We start from the raw sequence: 13,278 nt of genomic DNA on the forward strand, positions 1-13,278 counted from the left end.
ATGGAAAAGAGTTGTGCGATTGGTGAACAACGAATTTGCAGCCTCGAACTCGTGCAGCTGCCCGCTCGCCAGCATGCCTGCTGCAAAGGAGGCGAGCCGTCACACAAAAGCAAGATGGAGGATCTCACAGTCGAAGTATGCGGCGAAAACGGAGCATATTATAAGGTTCGTTCTGTGAAAAGTATACAAAAAACCGGGCGGAAGATTGAGGCCGTGGATAGACCAACTCACGGCCCATGGCGCGGTTATAATCTCACAAAAGGGACGCCCGTACTTCGCGAAAGCGCGGCCGTCAAATGTTCGCGAGGTAACGCGGCTTCCTCCGACGCCATGTCTCGTTTGACAGGGCGTGATTTTCGTCAGCTTTTAATGTTACGATTCGCCTCGACGCTTTCCCGATTCACGAGAACGCATTCCCTTTCTATCGAAATTCTAGAAACGCTACTCTCGTGGGTACCCCGACTGCATTGCAATATTATGTCCGATTGTCTGTCTTATGCCACTCGCTGCACATCTAATTTCTGGATGAGTATCTTTTACATGCATCGTATTTCATTTTTTTTTAGGGCTTTGTCACCGATGTCTTTGAGGACGAGGTTATGGTACAGTTCGAAAATGAGTAAGTCTCTTCCATGCTCCTCCAACAACAATTTCAATATCAGTACCTCCATGGTCCACTATGATTACAAACTATACGTTAATACAAACAGAGCTTTTTGGTCGCCAGGAATTCGATTGTTTTTATCAATCACACTTCCGATAGCTACACGCGTGGCAACGAAACATTTATAAGTTCAATAGATGTCGAATGTTTCTTGTGTGTACCTATGTAGTTTATAATCTTCTGATGTATTTTTTTATTTACTGCTTTAGTTCTAAGTACCTATAATAAATGAGCTTTCGTAATGTTCATAAAGTGCTACGAAGGATCGTTGAAATTTATTGTAGTACTTCTCAGGATCTGTATTCTTATGATTTAGTTTGTATGAAGGTGTAACACATTCGTGCTTGTGTTTAATGTTTACTGATACCATAAAACTCGGGGCTTGAAATTGAATACAATAATATTTATAAGAAATTATTATATAACTATAATACACATAGTATAAAACCATTGTTTGAATCATTTAAATATTTCAATAGTTAAGATATATATAATATATCATCTTTATCGTAAAAAATTATAATTTTATATAATTACAATATGGGTTTATTTACATATATATTGGAATTTTTTATCCATGTAAAAAGTATTGCAATATTGTGCAACATATTAAAAACTATTCACGCGCATCTGTTTTGCATAATATAATAATACATATTATTTTCCATTTCTAGTTGGCAACAAGAGTCAAAGTTTCCATTTGCTCAAGTACGTCTACCTCCAAAAGATGGTCCCAAAGCCGAATTTGTTGAGAATCAAGAAATCGAAGTATTTTCTAGGTCCAATGATCACGAACATTGTGGATGGTGGAAAGCAATCATTAAGGTTAGTAACAGTACATTTCACTTTTTGTGCGATACTTCTAGAAAAGACTATCTACCTAATTTGTATTAATGTTTGAATTGATTATTGAATGTTGAATCTAGGTACGCACATTAAAATTCTTGCATATTAATCCTTTCTAGTCATGAATTACTCATTAGTGTACTTCCCATTCATCTGACGATTTTTATGCGGAACATTTATTTATACGCTTCTGTGCAATGTTATGTTTCATATGAACAATAGATAAATGTTATGAAAATGTTTTACATGATTCCATAGCCACTCTAATGTCAATGCAGTTAAGAATGATCGAATTGTATTTCATATTCAAATGGATGAATATCTCAGCTTATAACCGCTACAAGAAACAAACTTGCCTGGGAATATCCTAGCTTAGAACTAGAAAGGGTTAAAATGCTGCACAAATGGTTATTAAAATTGTATATTAACAAATTATCTCAAAATTAAATAAACAAATTTTTGTTTTATATATCAAAATTGATGTTTCAGATGAGCAAAGGTGGTTTTCAAGTAGTCGAATATACCGGATGGGAATGTGCTTATACTGAAATTGTAGCTAGCGAGCGACTGAGGGCTAAAAATCCTAATCCCCCTATTGATAAAAATACATTTCACAAGATCGAAATCGAAGTACCTGAAGATCTAAGAGAATTGTATGTAATATCTTCTCTTTTACTCGATGATTATTAAGTTCATTGGACAGATGTGTGTAATATCTTAAAAATCTGTTTTACTGTGCACAGTGCCAAAATGGAAAATGTACATAAGGAATTTCAAAAAGCGATAGGTGCGGCAGTGTGCCGATATGTGCCTGAACGAGGAGTATTGCTGGCCATCTCCCGTCATGAAACTTTACATCGTCATAGTAGCGTGCTCCAAGAAATGCACTTTAGAAGCTTGTCGCAAAAGGTACGTGGACAAATTGATTTAACTGTTCATTAATCGTTTTTAACTAATTTTCTTAGTACTTTTGATTCTTCTTAACAAAAATATAAACGAATCATGCAAGATCGTTTGTGTATATTTATATTGTTTTTCAACCATGTACAGGTATATTTGTGTGTTACAGATTTTACTTTTAAAAAGAACGGAGGAAGCGGCACGTCAACTGGAGTCGACGAAGCTACAAACTATTGGGGGGTAAGTAAAAAAACAATTTATTTTGGTGTTGCAATTAACATAAAATCTTGTGACATTTAATACCTGCCCCTATCCATACACTGTCCTGGTTACCATCCTGTCTGTGGTTTGCATTTACTGACAGGAAAGATTCACAATATTTCCAATCATTAATTAATATGTTTGCTTCAACATTATATAATTTTCATGAATGTTATTATGTAATCACACTAAAAACGTTCCTATACGTTTCATTTTCGTTTCCACATGTTACATTTGTGATTGTATATAAAATCTTCTCGAGAAATTTATCAATACATTCTTCAAGATCCATACACAATTTTATGTGTCAATCGCCATTTTATTTCTCATACTTCTGCCAATCACAAGAGCACGACGTGCATATTGCAATAAGTCAGCACATGATGTACTTTTCATCTGTCTTTTAGCAAATGTCACTTTCTGTTGACATACTGTTTGAGTTGTTTTGAAATACTGTTGTACATGTAGGGTAATGCTATGTTTTTTCATTATTTGCTGATTACGATTATCAGCTATATAGAATAGGATTAGATCAATATTATTTAATGCATTTCGTAATACACTCTCATTAAATGTATTTAATATATTTATTGCTACTTGTTGCTTTCCCATCTTAAATTATCACCTTGATAAGTGAACAGAAAAAGTATATGTATACATATCACCCTATTAATCAATAATCACTATTCTTTCCAATAGACCTTGTATAATTGAGTATAATGAACATAAATTTTTAAAATCGAATATATTTCACGAACAGTTCAGTTATTATATAATACGAAAAAGAAATAAGATATGCATGCATTTTTGACTTTTCGTGTATTTATATATACTAGGACAATATTGAATTATTGTTACAAAATTTTCAATAATTATCATTTCATCAAATATGGAGTTATTATGCAAGATGTTTGTATATTAACAATCATATCAAACTTTACAAAAGTCTACGTAGTTTTAGATGCTTCACATATTTCAGCAAGTAAACAACACTATATGTCTCAACAACTAATATGTATAATTAGGGCTGTTGCTTGCACTTGAAATTTGTTTACATGTTATATTCTTGAAACGCTACAATGATTTTTAACTAGATATTTTTAGACTGAGATTCTCACCAAAAACATTCAAGTAACGGTTTGTATGATTTTTTGTTAAATTAATTAAATAACAATATTTAATAAATCTTAGCAATCTAGTGGAAATTGAGGATAAATTTTAGGATACTAACTCTGGATATTCGTTTGTTTTAATACACCTCTTGGTTCTAGACAAATATTTCACATAATAAATAGTAAGCCATACATTTTTATATAGCATTATGTTTTACTTTTTCAATTATTAATATACTAACAAAACTTATATGTATAAAACGCATACGTAGCAGTTTCCAAATACTTTTTAACATTGCATCGCTGCTATTAACAGAAGTGTGACTCGTTTTCAGTAGGAGAGTGAAAACTTCGCTAATTCTATGTGTTAACTAATAATAATGGAAGTGGATTTGGAATGGAATTTTCTATATTTATTGGCGAGGAGCAAACAGACAGAATGGCAGGGACACAGGATAGGGCCATTTTACACATGACTTTCCACTGAGTTACACCAGAGTTTGTTTCTCATTTCAGCAAATTTAGATCTTCAAACTTTATATATCAGCGTGTCTCAGACTTTGAGGCAGGAGTGAAAACAAATTCAAGGTGAGATCACAGCAGCGTGGTTTAGTCTTAAGTTAACTTTAGCTTATTGTATGACAAATACACAGCTGCATTTTTCAAATTGAAAAATGAGACTACACTATAAATGTGCATGCTTCGGCGTTGTGTAGATTATTCACTGAGACCCAAATGCTTTAAATACACAGACATATAAAATTTATTATTTATTCTTTTCCATTCATTATTTGTTTTGTAGTCGAATTTTTCCATAAACGATGAAATAGCGAATAAACATAAATGGGTAGCTGTGATCGGTTTTCAATTACTTTCCGTTTTTTTTTTTTTCAATACATATGTGTGTTTAAGTAGAGTTTTGCGTTTATTCATTTTTCCCATATATAAGAAAACTTTCTGGCCTGCCAATGTTTGAGAAACACTGATATATTAAGTGTCTTGCACAAAAAATTAAATAGCTCTGTATCATGTTTTGTTAAAAGTAAATCATTTATTTAAAATACTGTCAGTTAAAATACTATTTTACTATTAAGATATCAATATTGAATAATCTGAATTAGGCTTTTATTTTATAGAAATATTTTCTTTGTAATTTTGTTATTTGATTTCGTATATTTTTTTATAAAAGGTGTAAATAATTTACTTTTTATATGAAAAGAACTTAAGACTATATCAAATATTATAATAATATATACATATTTTGAAAGAATTTTTGATTATATTTGATGTAGGTTTTAATAATTTCCCTTATTGTTCTAATGAAATATTGGATAACAATATAGCAATATTAAATACGCTAATTTAAATTCTTTTGAATTTTTAAATGATTTTCTAATTATATAAGTTTTTAGAGGTTATATATCACAAGAGTCTCGTGATACTTTTCATATTTAAGTAATAGGAATATATGCATGCTACATACACAATCATGTGATTATGGTTTCACTGCTTCACATGTCCTATCTTTTCCCTCGGAAAATCCGGAACATTATATTACTCTTCAAATGTATTTATTTATGTATTTTATCATATACATTTATTATTGTGTTAAAATATATATATTATTTACTCCTTTTTTGAAAAATTAATGTGCGTGTGTATATAATAACAAAGAAGTTGAGGTAATATAAACATTAATTCAGATTTAATTATTACAGACTACGTAGAACAGATAGTAGATTTATTCTCGATTTAATTATAGTTTTGTTTAACTTATCTTTCACATATCATGTATATCTTCAGTGCACCTTATAAAAAAATTTCTATTACTTTTATCTGTCAGGATGCAAGCCACAGATAGGACCTTCAATTCTATTAAAACATTTTGCTTTTCATAACTGTACTCTAACACATTAATATTGTATTGCATGTTATTAACAAAGATGGTTAAACTTTGTATTATCAGAAATATGAAGTTTAATAGTGATATATACATATTATCAGAAATGTAGCTAAATATATATATTTCTGATATTTGCACTTGAATATTGTTCAATAATTTAAAATATTACTAAAACTAATTGTATTAATTAGATTTCTAAAAACATTGTTTAATACAATTGTACCAAAACTTGTTCATTATAATTACCTGCATTATTTCAGCAGAAGAAATTGTATGTTGTCATCCTTACTTGAAACGAAATATTTGAAAAGGAATACGCTTTATTTTTTTAGATACACAGATGAATTTAATGTACGGGAAGAGCTGATGGGTTTAGCAATTGGTGCTCATGGCGCAAATATTCAACAAGCGAGGAAAGTTGATGGAATTACGAATATAGAATTAGAAGAAAATACGTGCACATTCAAAATATATGGAGAGGTAATTATAAAAATTGTAGACATCCTATAAATTGTCATATCCTCTTTAAATGGTAAATATTATATTGTTATTTGTTTGCAGACTCACGAAGCTGTGAAAAAAGCTCGTTCCATGCTTGAATATAGCGAAGAATCTATACAAGTTCCACGTATTTTGGTAGGCAAAGTAATTGGAAAAAATGGTCGTGTGATACAAGAGATTGTGGACAAAAGTGGCGTCGTAAGTATATTTATTTTATTATTTATTACTCTGGTAAGTTATAAGCACATTTCTGTTATAGTAATACTTTATGCTTTTATTTTTTTTTTTTTTTATACTTTGAAGTATATAAATTTGATACATATATTTATTTTTACATTACATATAGTACATCTGATTTAATTGTATACACATACTTGTTTTTTAAAACATTGAACAATTTTTTATACCGTTTGCTAATTTCAGACCATAACTGTGCATATAAATTGAATCCGAAAATAGTATGTGTGTACCATTACTTTATTGACTATATATTTTTATATAATAATATTTTTTAAAGGAAATAGTTAAACTCAAAAACTCAATACTGTAGTGAAAATGACAATTATTTGTTATGGGTTTGGTATATGCTATACAAACCTTGTTTGTTCTCGGTAGATAACGACTGGTTCGAGTGGAAATGTATATACTGATAGAGTAAGTATATCATGTTCATTGTTTTTGATTTTTTTCAGTTAGCTCAGTTATGTAAATTATATATTGTTACGAGTATTCTTAAAATTTAGACAGCCCACTCGAGCCAGTCCCACCCAATACTAAAATATCCTTTTTTTTTCAATTGTTTGCTCATGCATTTTTTTCATCTACAAAAATTTTGACTTCAGAATTATAAGTTGTTTTATAAGAGAGAACTATAATTACTTTTTAAAAACTATCGAATAATATTTAGAAACAAATTTTTTTACTTTATGAGATGAAACAAATTATTTATCAAACGGTACACGTAGAAATATTTAATAACCCGAATTTGAAATCAATTGACGAAAACTAACAAGCAAGGGTGACTGAAAACTAAAGGTGTATGGATGCGATATGAAATTAAATTATTCATAGATCGAATATTTAGTGCTGGTTTAATGGACAATATTATTCTCAGTTTATAAATTTCAGGTACGTGTAAAAATAGAAGGAGACAACGAACCTCAACCGACGATTCCCAGAGAAGAGGGTCAGGTGCCCTTTGTCTTTGTTGGAACAGTGGAAAGCATTGCTAATGCCAAAATGTGTTTGGAATATCACTTGGCACACCTGAAGGTATATACAATTCAAATAATATTACTTTGCTTTTTGCGATTTTATATTTTCAATGCTTTCTATTGGGTTGGCAAATAAGTTCGTTCGGTTTTTTACATTGGAATAAATCACAAAAACCGAACGAACTTTGTTGCCAACCCAATATTTTATTTATATAAAAAAAGTATACAAAATGAGTCGGTAACTTTCATCACCTTAATTACCTCCTTCAATTTTGCAACATACCAATGATATTTTTGTAAATGTTTCATGTCTCTAAAGATACTGGAGATAATCAAGGTGATAGAACTTATTGCTCAGTTTTATTGTGTTTTGTTAACGTAATTTTATTATTATTCGTTTTTAAGGAAGTAGAACAGTTACGGCAAGAGAAATTAGAAATTGACCAGCAGTTAAGAAGTATGCATGGATCGACCACAGGACCAATGCCTAACTTTCCTCCAGCAAGACGAGGAATGAACGCAGGCCCAGAAGAAGGTAGTGGAGGACGAGGAGGTCGTGGTGGTCAGTCTCGTGGACGTGGCAGCAGGGGTAGGGCTCCTACCAGACACAATGCCGGTAATACTATTACTGACTATATCAACAATCTAGAGAACACACAAAAACGTATTGGTAGAAGCGGTGGACACAACAACAACAAAGACAGTAGAGAGTCCAAAAATTTTAGAAACAGAGGACGTTCTGTTTCAAAGTAACACTTAATGAATAGTTCACGTCAAATAAGTTCTACAAGACTTTTCATAGAATATTCCTAGTAGAAACTCGTTTATTTGGATATAAGATGACCATATTTGGTTTGGTTAAAAAAACAGATAATTATTACCGGTACGCTTACTATTACTTCTTTAACGTAAAATAGTTCGTAGATGTACATAAAGCATTAACATTAATTTTAGGGATTCATGAAACTTGTTGAATAAGACAAGTATTAACGAACACATAATGAACGGTATAATTTTAAAGATATTTAGTTTTTCAAATTATGAATCCAAAAATAAGTAGCGATCAATAATGTAAATTTATAGTGAATGTAGTCAATTTGTAGTCAACTGTTCACTTACAACCTGAAAAGCTGAATACATATATTTGAAACTATATTTTCAAGTAATATTTAAGTTTCTTTGCTTTTTTTTCGTTTTATATTGGAAAAATAAATTTTGAATCCCTAAAAATCGTCTCAATAATTAATTCGCATCTTATTTCACTTATTTTGTCTTTAATCGATTGTTCTCAGCTAAATTTTATCAGTTTGATGTGTAAGGAATTGGTTAATATCAGTTTTACTGAAAGAAATATCTTAAAAAATGAGGAACACATCTTAAGATGTATTAATACGCGAAGAAAGTTTAAAGTAAAGTAATTTGTGGCTCAGAGAAAATTAACCAGAATAAAATTGTAGTTAAATATTTTTTCTTTTTCATTATTTATAATTAATTATAAATAACGTAATATATATTGTTGTATGCAATACATTACATATGTTACTATGTTATACACAACAAAGAATATTTATAAATTTACGTTCCAGTAATATGTTGCGCTAAAAGAGACAAAAATTAATAATATATACATATATTAGAATTAAAACAATAATATATATTATAATAGGTATTCGGATAAACGAGTTTGTACTTTCATTGACTCTTTCAACTATTTCTTAAATAGTGATTTGTCACTTATATTTTATAACAGAACAAAATTAAAAATTTCTAAATTTGTAAATATATTGATATAAGTCCAGAAAGTGTTGATTAAATATATAAAAAGAAACAAGATAACTCTTTAGATCTATTAATATATTTGATATTTATTTATGTCCAAATCAAAATAATTCGATTTTACTCGAATTGAATTTAGCTTTTGTTGAAACTTAAATTGGTTAGAATTTTGTCATTGTTTCATTCTATATAAAAAAATTATACTTGTTACCAAGATGTTTCAGCTATTTAGTTTTTAAATGTGGATCATTATTTGTAATTCACTGTGTGTTTTCATAATTACAACATTTAAATTTGTCTGAATTCATATCCATTGGTATATTAACAATTCTCATTTGTAAAAATGTCATTACATAAGACATAAGACATGAATTTATAGTATAATAGACACTAATAACTGCACCCATATGCATTTACATGTATATCTTTAATAAGAATGCATGTAGTGAGTAAGTTACTCATGATGCGATATACTTTTGATTTATTAGTTGCTTAAAAATTAAATACAATACATTTTCTCATTTTGTGTGCGAATGGTCGATTCATACAATATATCGTAAGAATGGTTAATTTTTACGAAATAACAAATATTTTGCGATAAATTTATACTACATACCTGTATAACAATTTTTAATATTTGGTTCACCTTATAATAACACATGTATTGTCGAGTGAAAGATGAAAGATTTATCTTAACAATATACTAAATGTAATGAACTTTATTGCCTTTAACTATTAACAAAACTAAATGTTAATGCTATAGATTGTTTAAAGTTGGTGACTAAGGAACGATTATGTTATTATTTTTATTAATATTGTACTTAAATACGTTTTGTAATAAAATTTATCTTGTGAAATACTCCCACGTGAATCTGATTTTTAAGGTAGAAAATAGTAAATAATAATAATGACACATTTTGCAAGTACTTTCAACTGTTTTAATGCTGTCACATAAAATGACTTCGTGTCGTATGAGTTGATACAAACGTAATTATTTCATGTTACAAACTTTTTATTATGAAAGAGAAGATATGATTTAAAAGAATAATGTTACTCGGTCCCTCAAAATGCTTCTTCCAATTAATATTTTTAATAATCGTAACGGTGAGGACTATTATTAATGTCTTTTGTTTCAATATCGATCAACATGCACTGCAAGTAAGAACACTAATCTTTCATCGTTCCATTTGTTTTGCGAAGTCGTTAGGTGTTCCATGTCTATTATACTCCGTTGATTAATTTTCATTAAATTTTTGTTATAAACATTGTTCAATTTGTAGGTTTACGCCGAGATACCTTAGACGGTAGCGAAGATCGTGTAAGGGATCTACCTCCAAGAGGTGGCCATCAAGGTGGTGCCGGAAACTCGGGATACATGGGAAGACAAGGCCGTCCTCCAGCTCAACGTAGAGATCGTAGAGACGAACGTCGCCGAACCACAGATGATGAAGATACGGTTCTTGATAGCCAAGATGTGTCGAGCATTGATAGAGGTAACAGCATTGTTTGAATAACACTTCACATCACACCAACCGTTTCGTCCTAAGGAGAATAGAACATTAAATTAAATATGCTTTGAGAGTGGCATGAATTGTGGAGCAAACATTTGTGACCATCTAACACTAACAGTATCAGTGATTAACTACTAATGCACGCTACTAACATACGCAGTAGCTTTGTATGGTATATAACTATATAATATATATATTACATATATAAGATATATGTAAATTTTGAATTCTGGCTTTCTCGTGATGGTGTATAAAAAGATGGTCACAATGGTTTGTCTATGCATAGAGTCTGTATCAAGCGTGGAGGGAGGACCTAAAAGCATAAGGCGAAGACGACTTCGACATTCTCGGCAGCGTAGTGCTACACCGACGAATAATCGAAAAGGTAACTATTTATATAGGTAAAGCATTGTTGTAGTGTTCCTTTAGGACGATCGGTTCCGGGTGGATTTATTGAGTGCAGTATTAGATGGACACTTTTAATAAATCAGTATGTAATATTTACGCAGAAATATTCAAAGTTAATCCGTGCATTTGTTTAGGCAGCAATGCCGGCCCAGGCGAACAATCAACAGTAACTAGTAAAGAAGGGACACCAGCAAACGACATTTCGGCTACAAACAGTTCCCAAGGGCCCAAGGGCCAAAGAGAGCAACGGGCACGTCATCCTCGTATGCAACAGAGCAACAAGCCTAAAGAAGCTCTGGTTAATGGTACCAGTGGCTAAATAACCACTGTGGTCGACAAATGCTACTTATGTATAACGTTACACCTGATGAGAGCTATTAACACCCAGCACATAACATGACGCATACCTACGCAAGGACTACACGATTATGGAACGCGACATGATTAGTCTACGCTCGTTGTTAAGACTGTTTGCTACCGATAAGAAATACGACAGTTGTTTAAGAAATCGTCATTCTCCTTAAACACATTTAAGGACACATATTAATATCCATGCATGGTTTAGTTTAATGATAGTAGTTATACTATCATGTTTGATATATGGATACATTCATTGGGAGGTAGTGGAAGCATTTGGTAAAAAAAGGAATCCCCTGATTGTGAAACTGTGCCTCATTTTTATACCGAGCTCCCAACTTGTGTGACAGCAATTTGGACGTACTATAAAGTACCTCTTAATCACATGTGAAATGATCCAATAACAGGCTGGATATACGTGGCTCGTACGTCAATTATCAATTTGAACAATTTTCGTCTAGATGTGTCGCACTATTTACTGCAAAAAAAAGAGAAAATCAAATGATACGTACAGGAACACGTAATCTAATCGGTTCTGTTGTTGTTTCTATATTTCATTAATGAGTTCTTTGTTGCAAGAAGTTTTCAATATATTGAAGGGCATATTATTGCGTATAAACGTACGACGTTTGTGTTATTGTGTACTTGTTTTTTGGAAAAGTGTCAATTAAACCCACTGGGTTTGGAGCTGGTTTGCGACATAACTATGACGAAACTTAACATGATGCAGGAAAAATGAATTTCCGTTGTTAGACCTAACAATGGTAGGCGGCAGCTGCATGAAATCTGGGTTAAAAGGTATTCCCAATGATGTTCCTTCTATTTACTTCACAAGATTGAGTTTTTTTTTTGATTTACGATTATTAGTAGAATTATTTAACGACACTAGATTTTTATGTTTCGATGCTGAGTGTTGATTAATAATACCATGATGAATGCTAAAAATGACTTATTTGATTGTAAAAAAACACAAATGGGTGTGCACAAGAAGTCGGTTTTTATTTCCGGGTTCACTTTCACGTAATTTAGTCTTTTTTTTTATTACAGTCTTAAGCATACTATATCAAACATTAGGATTTGATATAAAGTTCATTTCCGCATTGTTTCGCATGATTTAAAAGGAAAGTAAACGTATACTTAGTAATACCAATGTATGATGTGCCAGAGAAGGAATGATACATGTTTTATGATATCTAGCTGAAGTGCAGACTTAGCGCATACCTTTATTACTATAATACTACTTAGTCGAAATGTGGATGTCTGAAAAAATAAACTAGCTTTACTATACTAAGCTATAAAATAGATACGGTAAACTGTTTTAAATTGACTATTAGTGAAAATTAAAAATCAAGCGTCAACTTAAAACAGTTGCCTCTTCTTCCGGATATGACAACAACTAATCGGACGTGTCTCATGGATTTTGCAAAAACGCATGGCGGTTGATGCAACACTTGACACCAACAAAACAGCTGCCATTTTATCTGAATATTCTTATGGCGGCCAGAAAAACTGAGATATCCCCCAACTTGCTTGTTTCAGATACATTTGTATTGATTGCAGTTTGTGCATAATTTAAGAATAAAACATTTCTGTACATAGAGCGGTCATTAGTACGGTGAACCACAATTTTTCCAAAACATTAATAATCATTTTCTAATCTTGTCAATTGTTTTAAAATATAAACCTTTATCCCTATCCTCAAAACAACAAATAATTTTACATTAGAAGATATTATTCTTATTTTGAAAAAAAAATTAAATTAAAAAAATACGTTATATAGTTAAGATAGATTTCGTTATTTTCAAAAACATGTTATTATATAAAT

The 13,278-nt window shown here is 30.9% G+C and overlaps 1 protein-coding gene across 7 annotated transcripts; it reads left to right on the forward strand.

The window, feature by feature from the left end:
• Positions 1 to 12: 12 nt before the first annotated feature.
• Fmr1 (synaptic functional regulator FMR1) lies at positions 13 to 13,119 on the forward strand. Of its 7 annotated transcripts, none has more exons than XM_076439772.1 (15): positions 13 to 165; positions 567 to 619; positions 1,339 to 1,489; positions 2,000 to 2,163; positions 2,254 to 2,419; positions 2,580 to 2,650; positions 4,300 to 4,371; positions 6,019 to 6,166; positions 6,248 to 6,385; positions 6,803 to 6,841; positions 7,316 to 7,459; positions 7,807 to 8,017; positions 10,458 to 10,670; positions 10,975 to 11,073; positions 11,235 to 11,412. In XM_076439772.1, exons 1-15 carry the CDS (start codon positions 115 to 117, stop codon positions 11,264 to 11,266), a joined length of 1,752 nt encoding a protein of 583 aa, XP_076295887.1. In that variant the 5' UTR covers positions 13 to 114; the 3' UTR covers positions 11,267 to 11,412. The 7 variants fall into 7 exon arrangements, with proteins under 7 accessions (XP_076295887.1, XP_076295883.1, XP_076295884.1 ...); XM_076439767.1 differs by having other exon boundaries at positions 16 to 165; positions 11,231 to 13,119; XM_076439768.1 differs by lacking the exon at positions 6,803 to 6,841 and having other exon boundaries at positions 14 to 165; positions 11,231 to 13,119.
• The last annotated feature ends 159 nt before the right edge of the window (positions 13,120 to 13,278 follow it).

This window comes from Lasioglossum baleicum, chromosome 15 (assembly GCF_051020765.1).
Source record: "Lasioglossum baleicum chromosome 15, iyLasBale1, whole genome shotgun sequence".
Taxonomy (NCBI): domain Eukaryota; kingdom Metazoa; phylum Arthropoda; class Insecta; order Hymenoptera; family Halictidae; genus Lasioglossum; species Lasioglossum baleicum.

Excerpts from the sequence above, each read along its gene's own strand:
- Fmr1 (XM_076439767.1), top strand. The coding sequence starts at position 115 with ATGGAGGATCTCACAGTCGAAGTATGCGGCGAAAACGGAGCATATTAT. Across the intron at positions 1,490-1,999 it reads GGTGGAAAGCAATCATTAAG|ATGAGCAAAGGTGGTTTTCA; the intron begins GTTAGTAACAGT and ends TTGATGTTTCAG. Across the intron at positions 2,651-4,299 it reads AAGCTACAAACTATTGGGGG|CAAATTTAGATCTTCAAACT; the intron begins GTAAGTAAAAAA and ends TTCTCATTTCAG.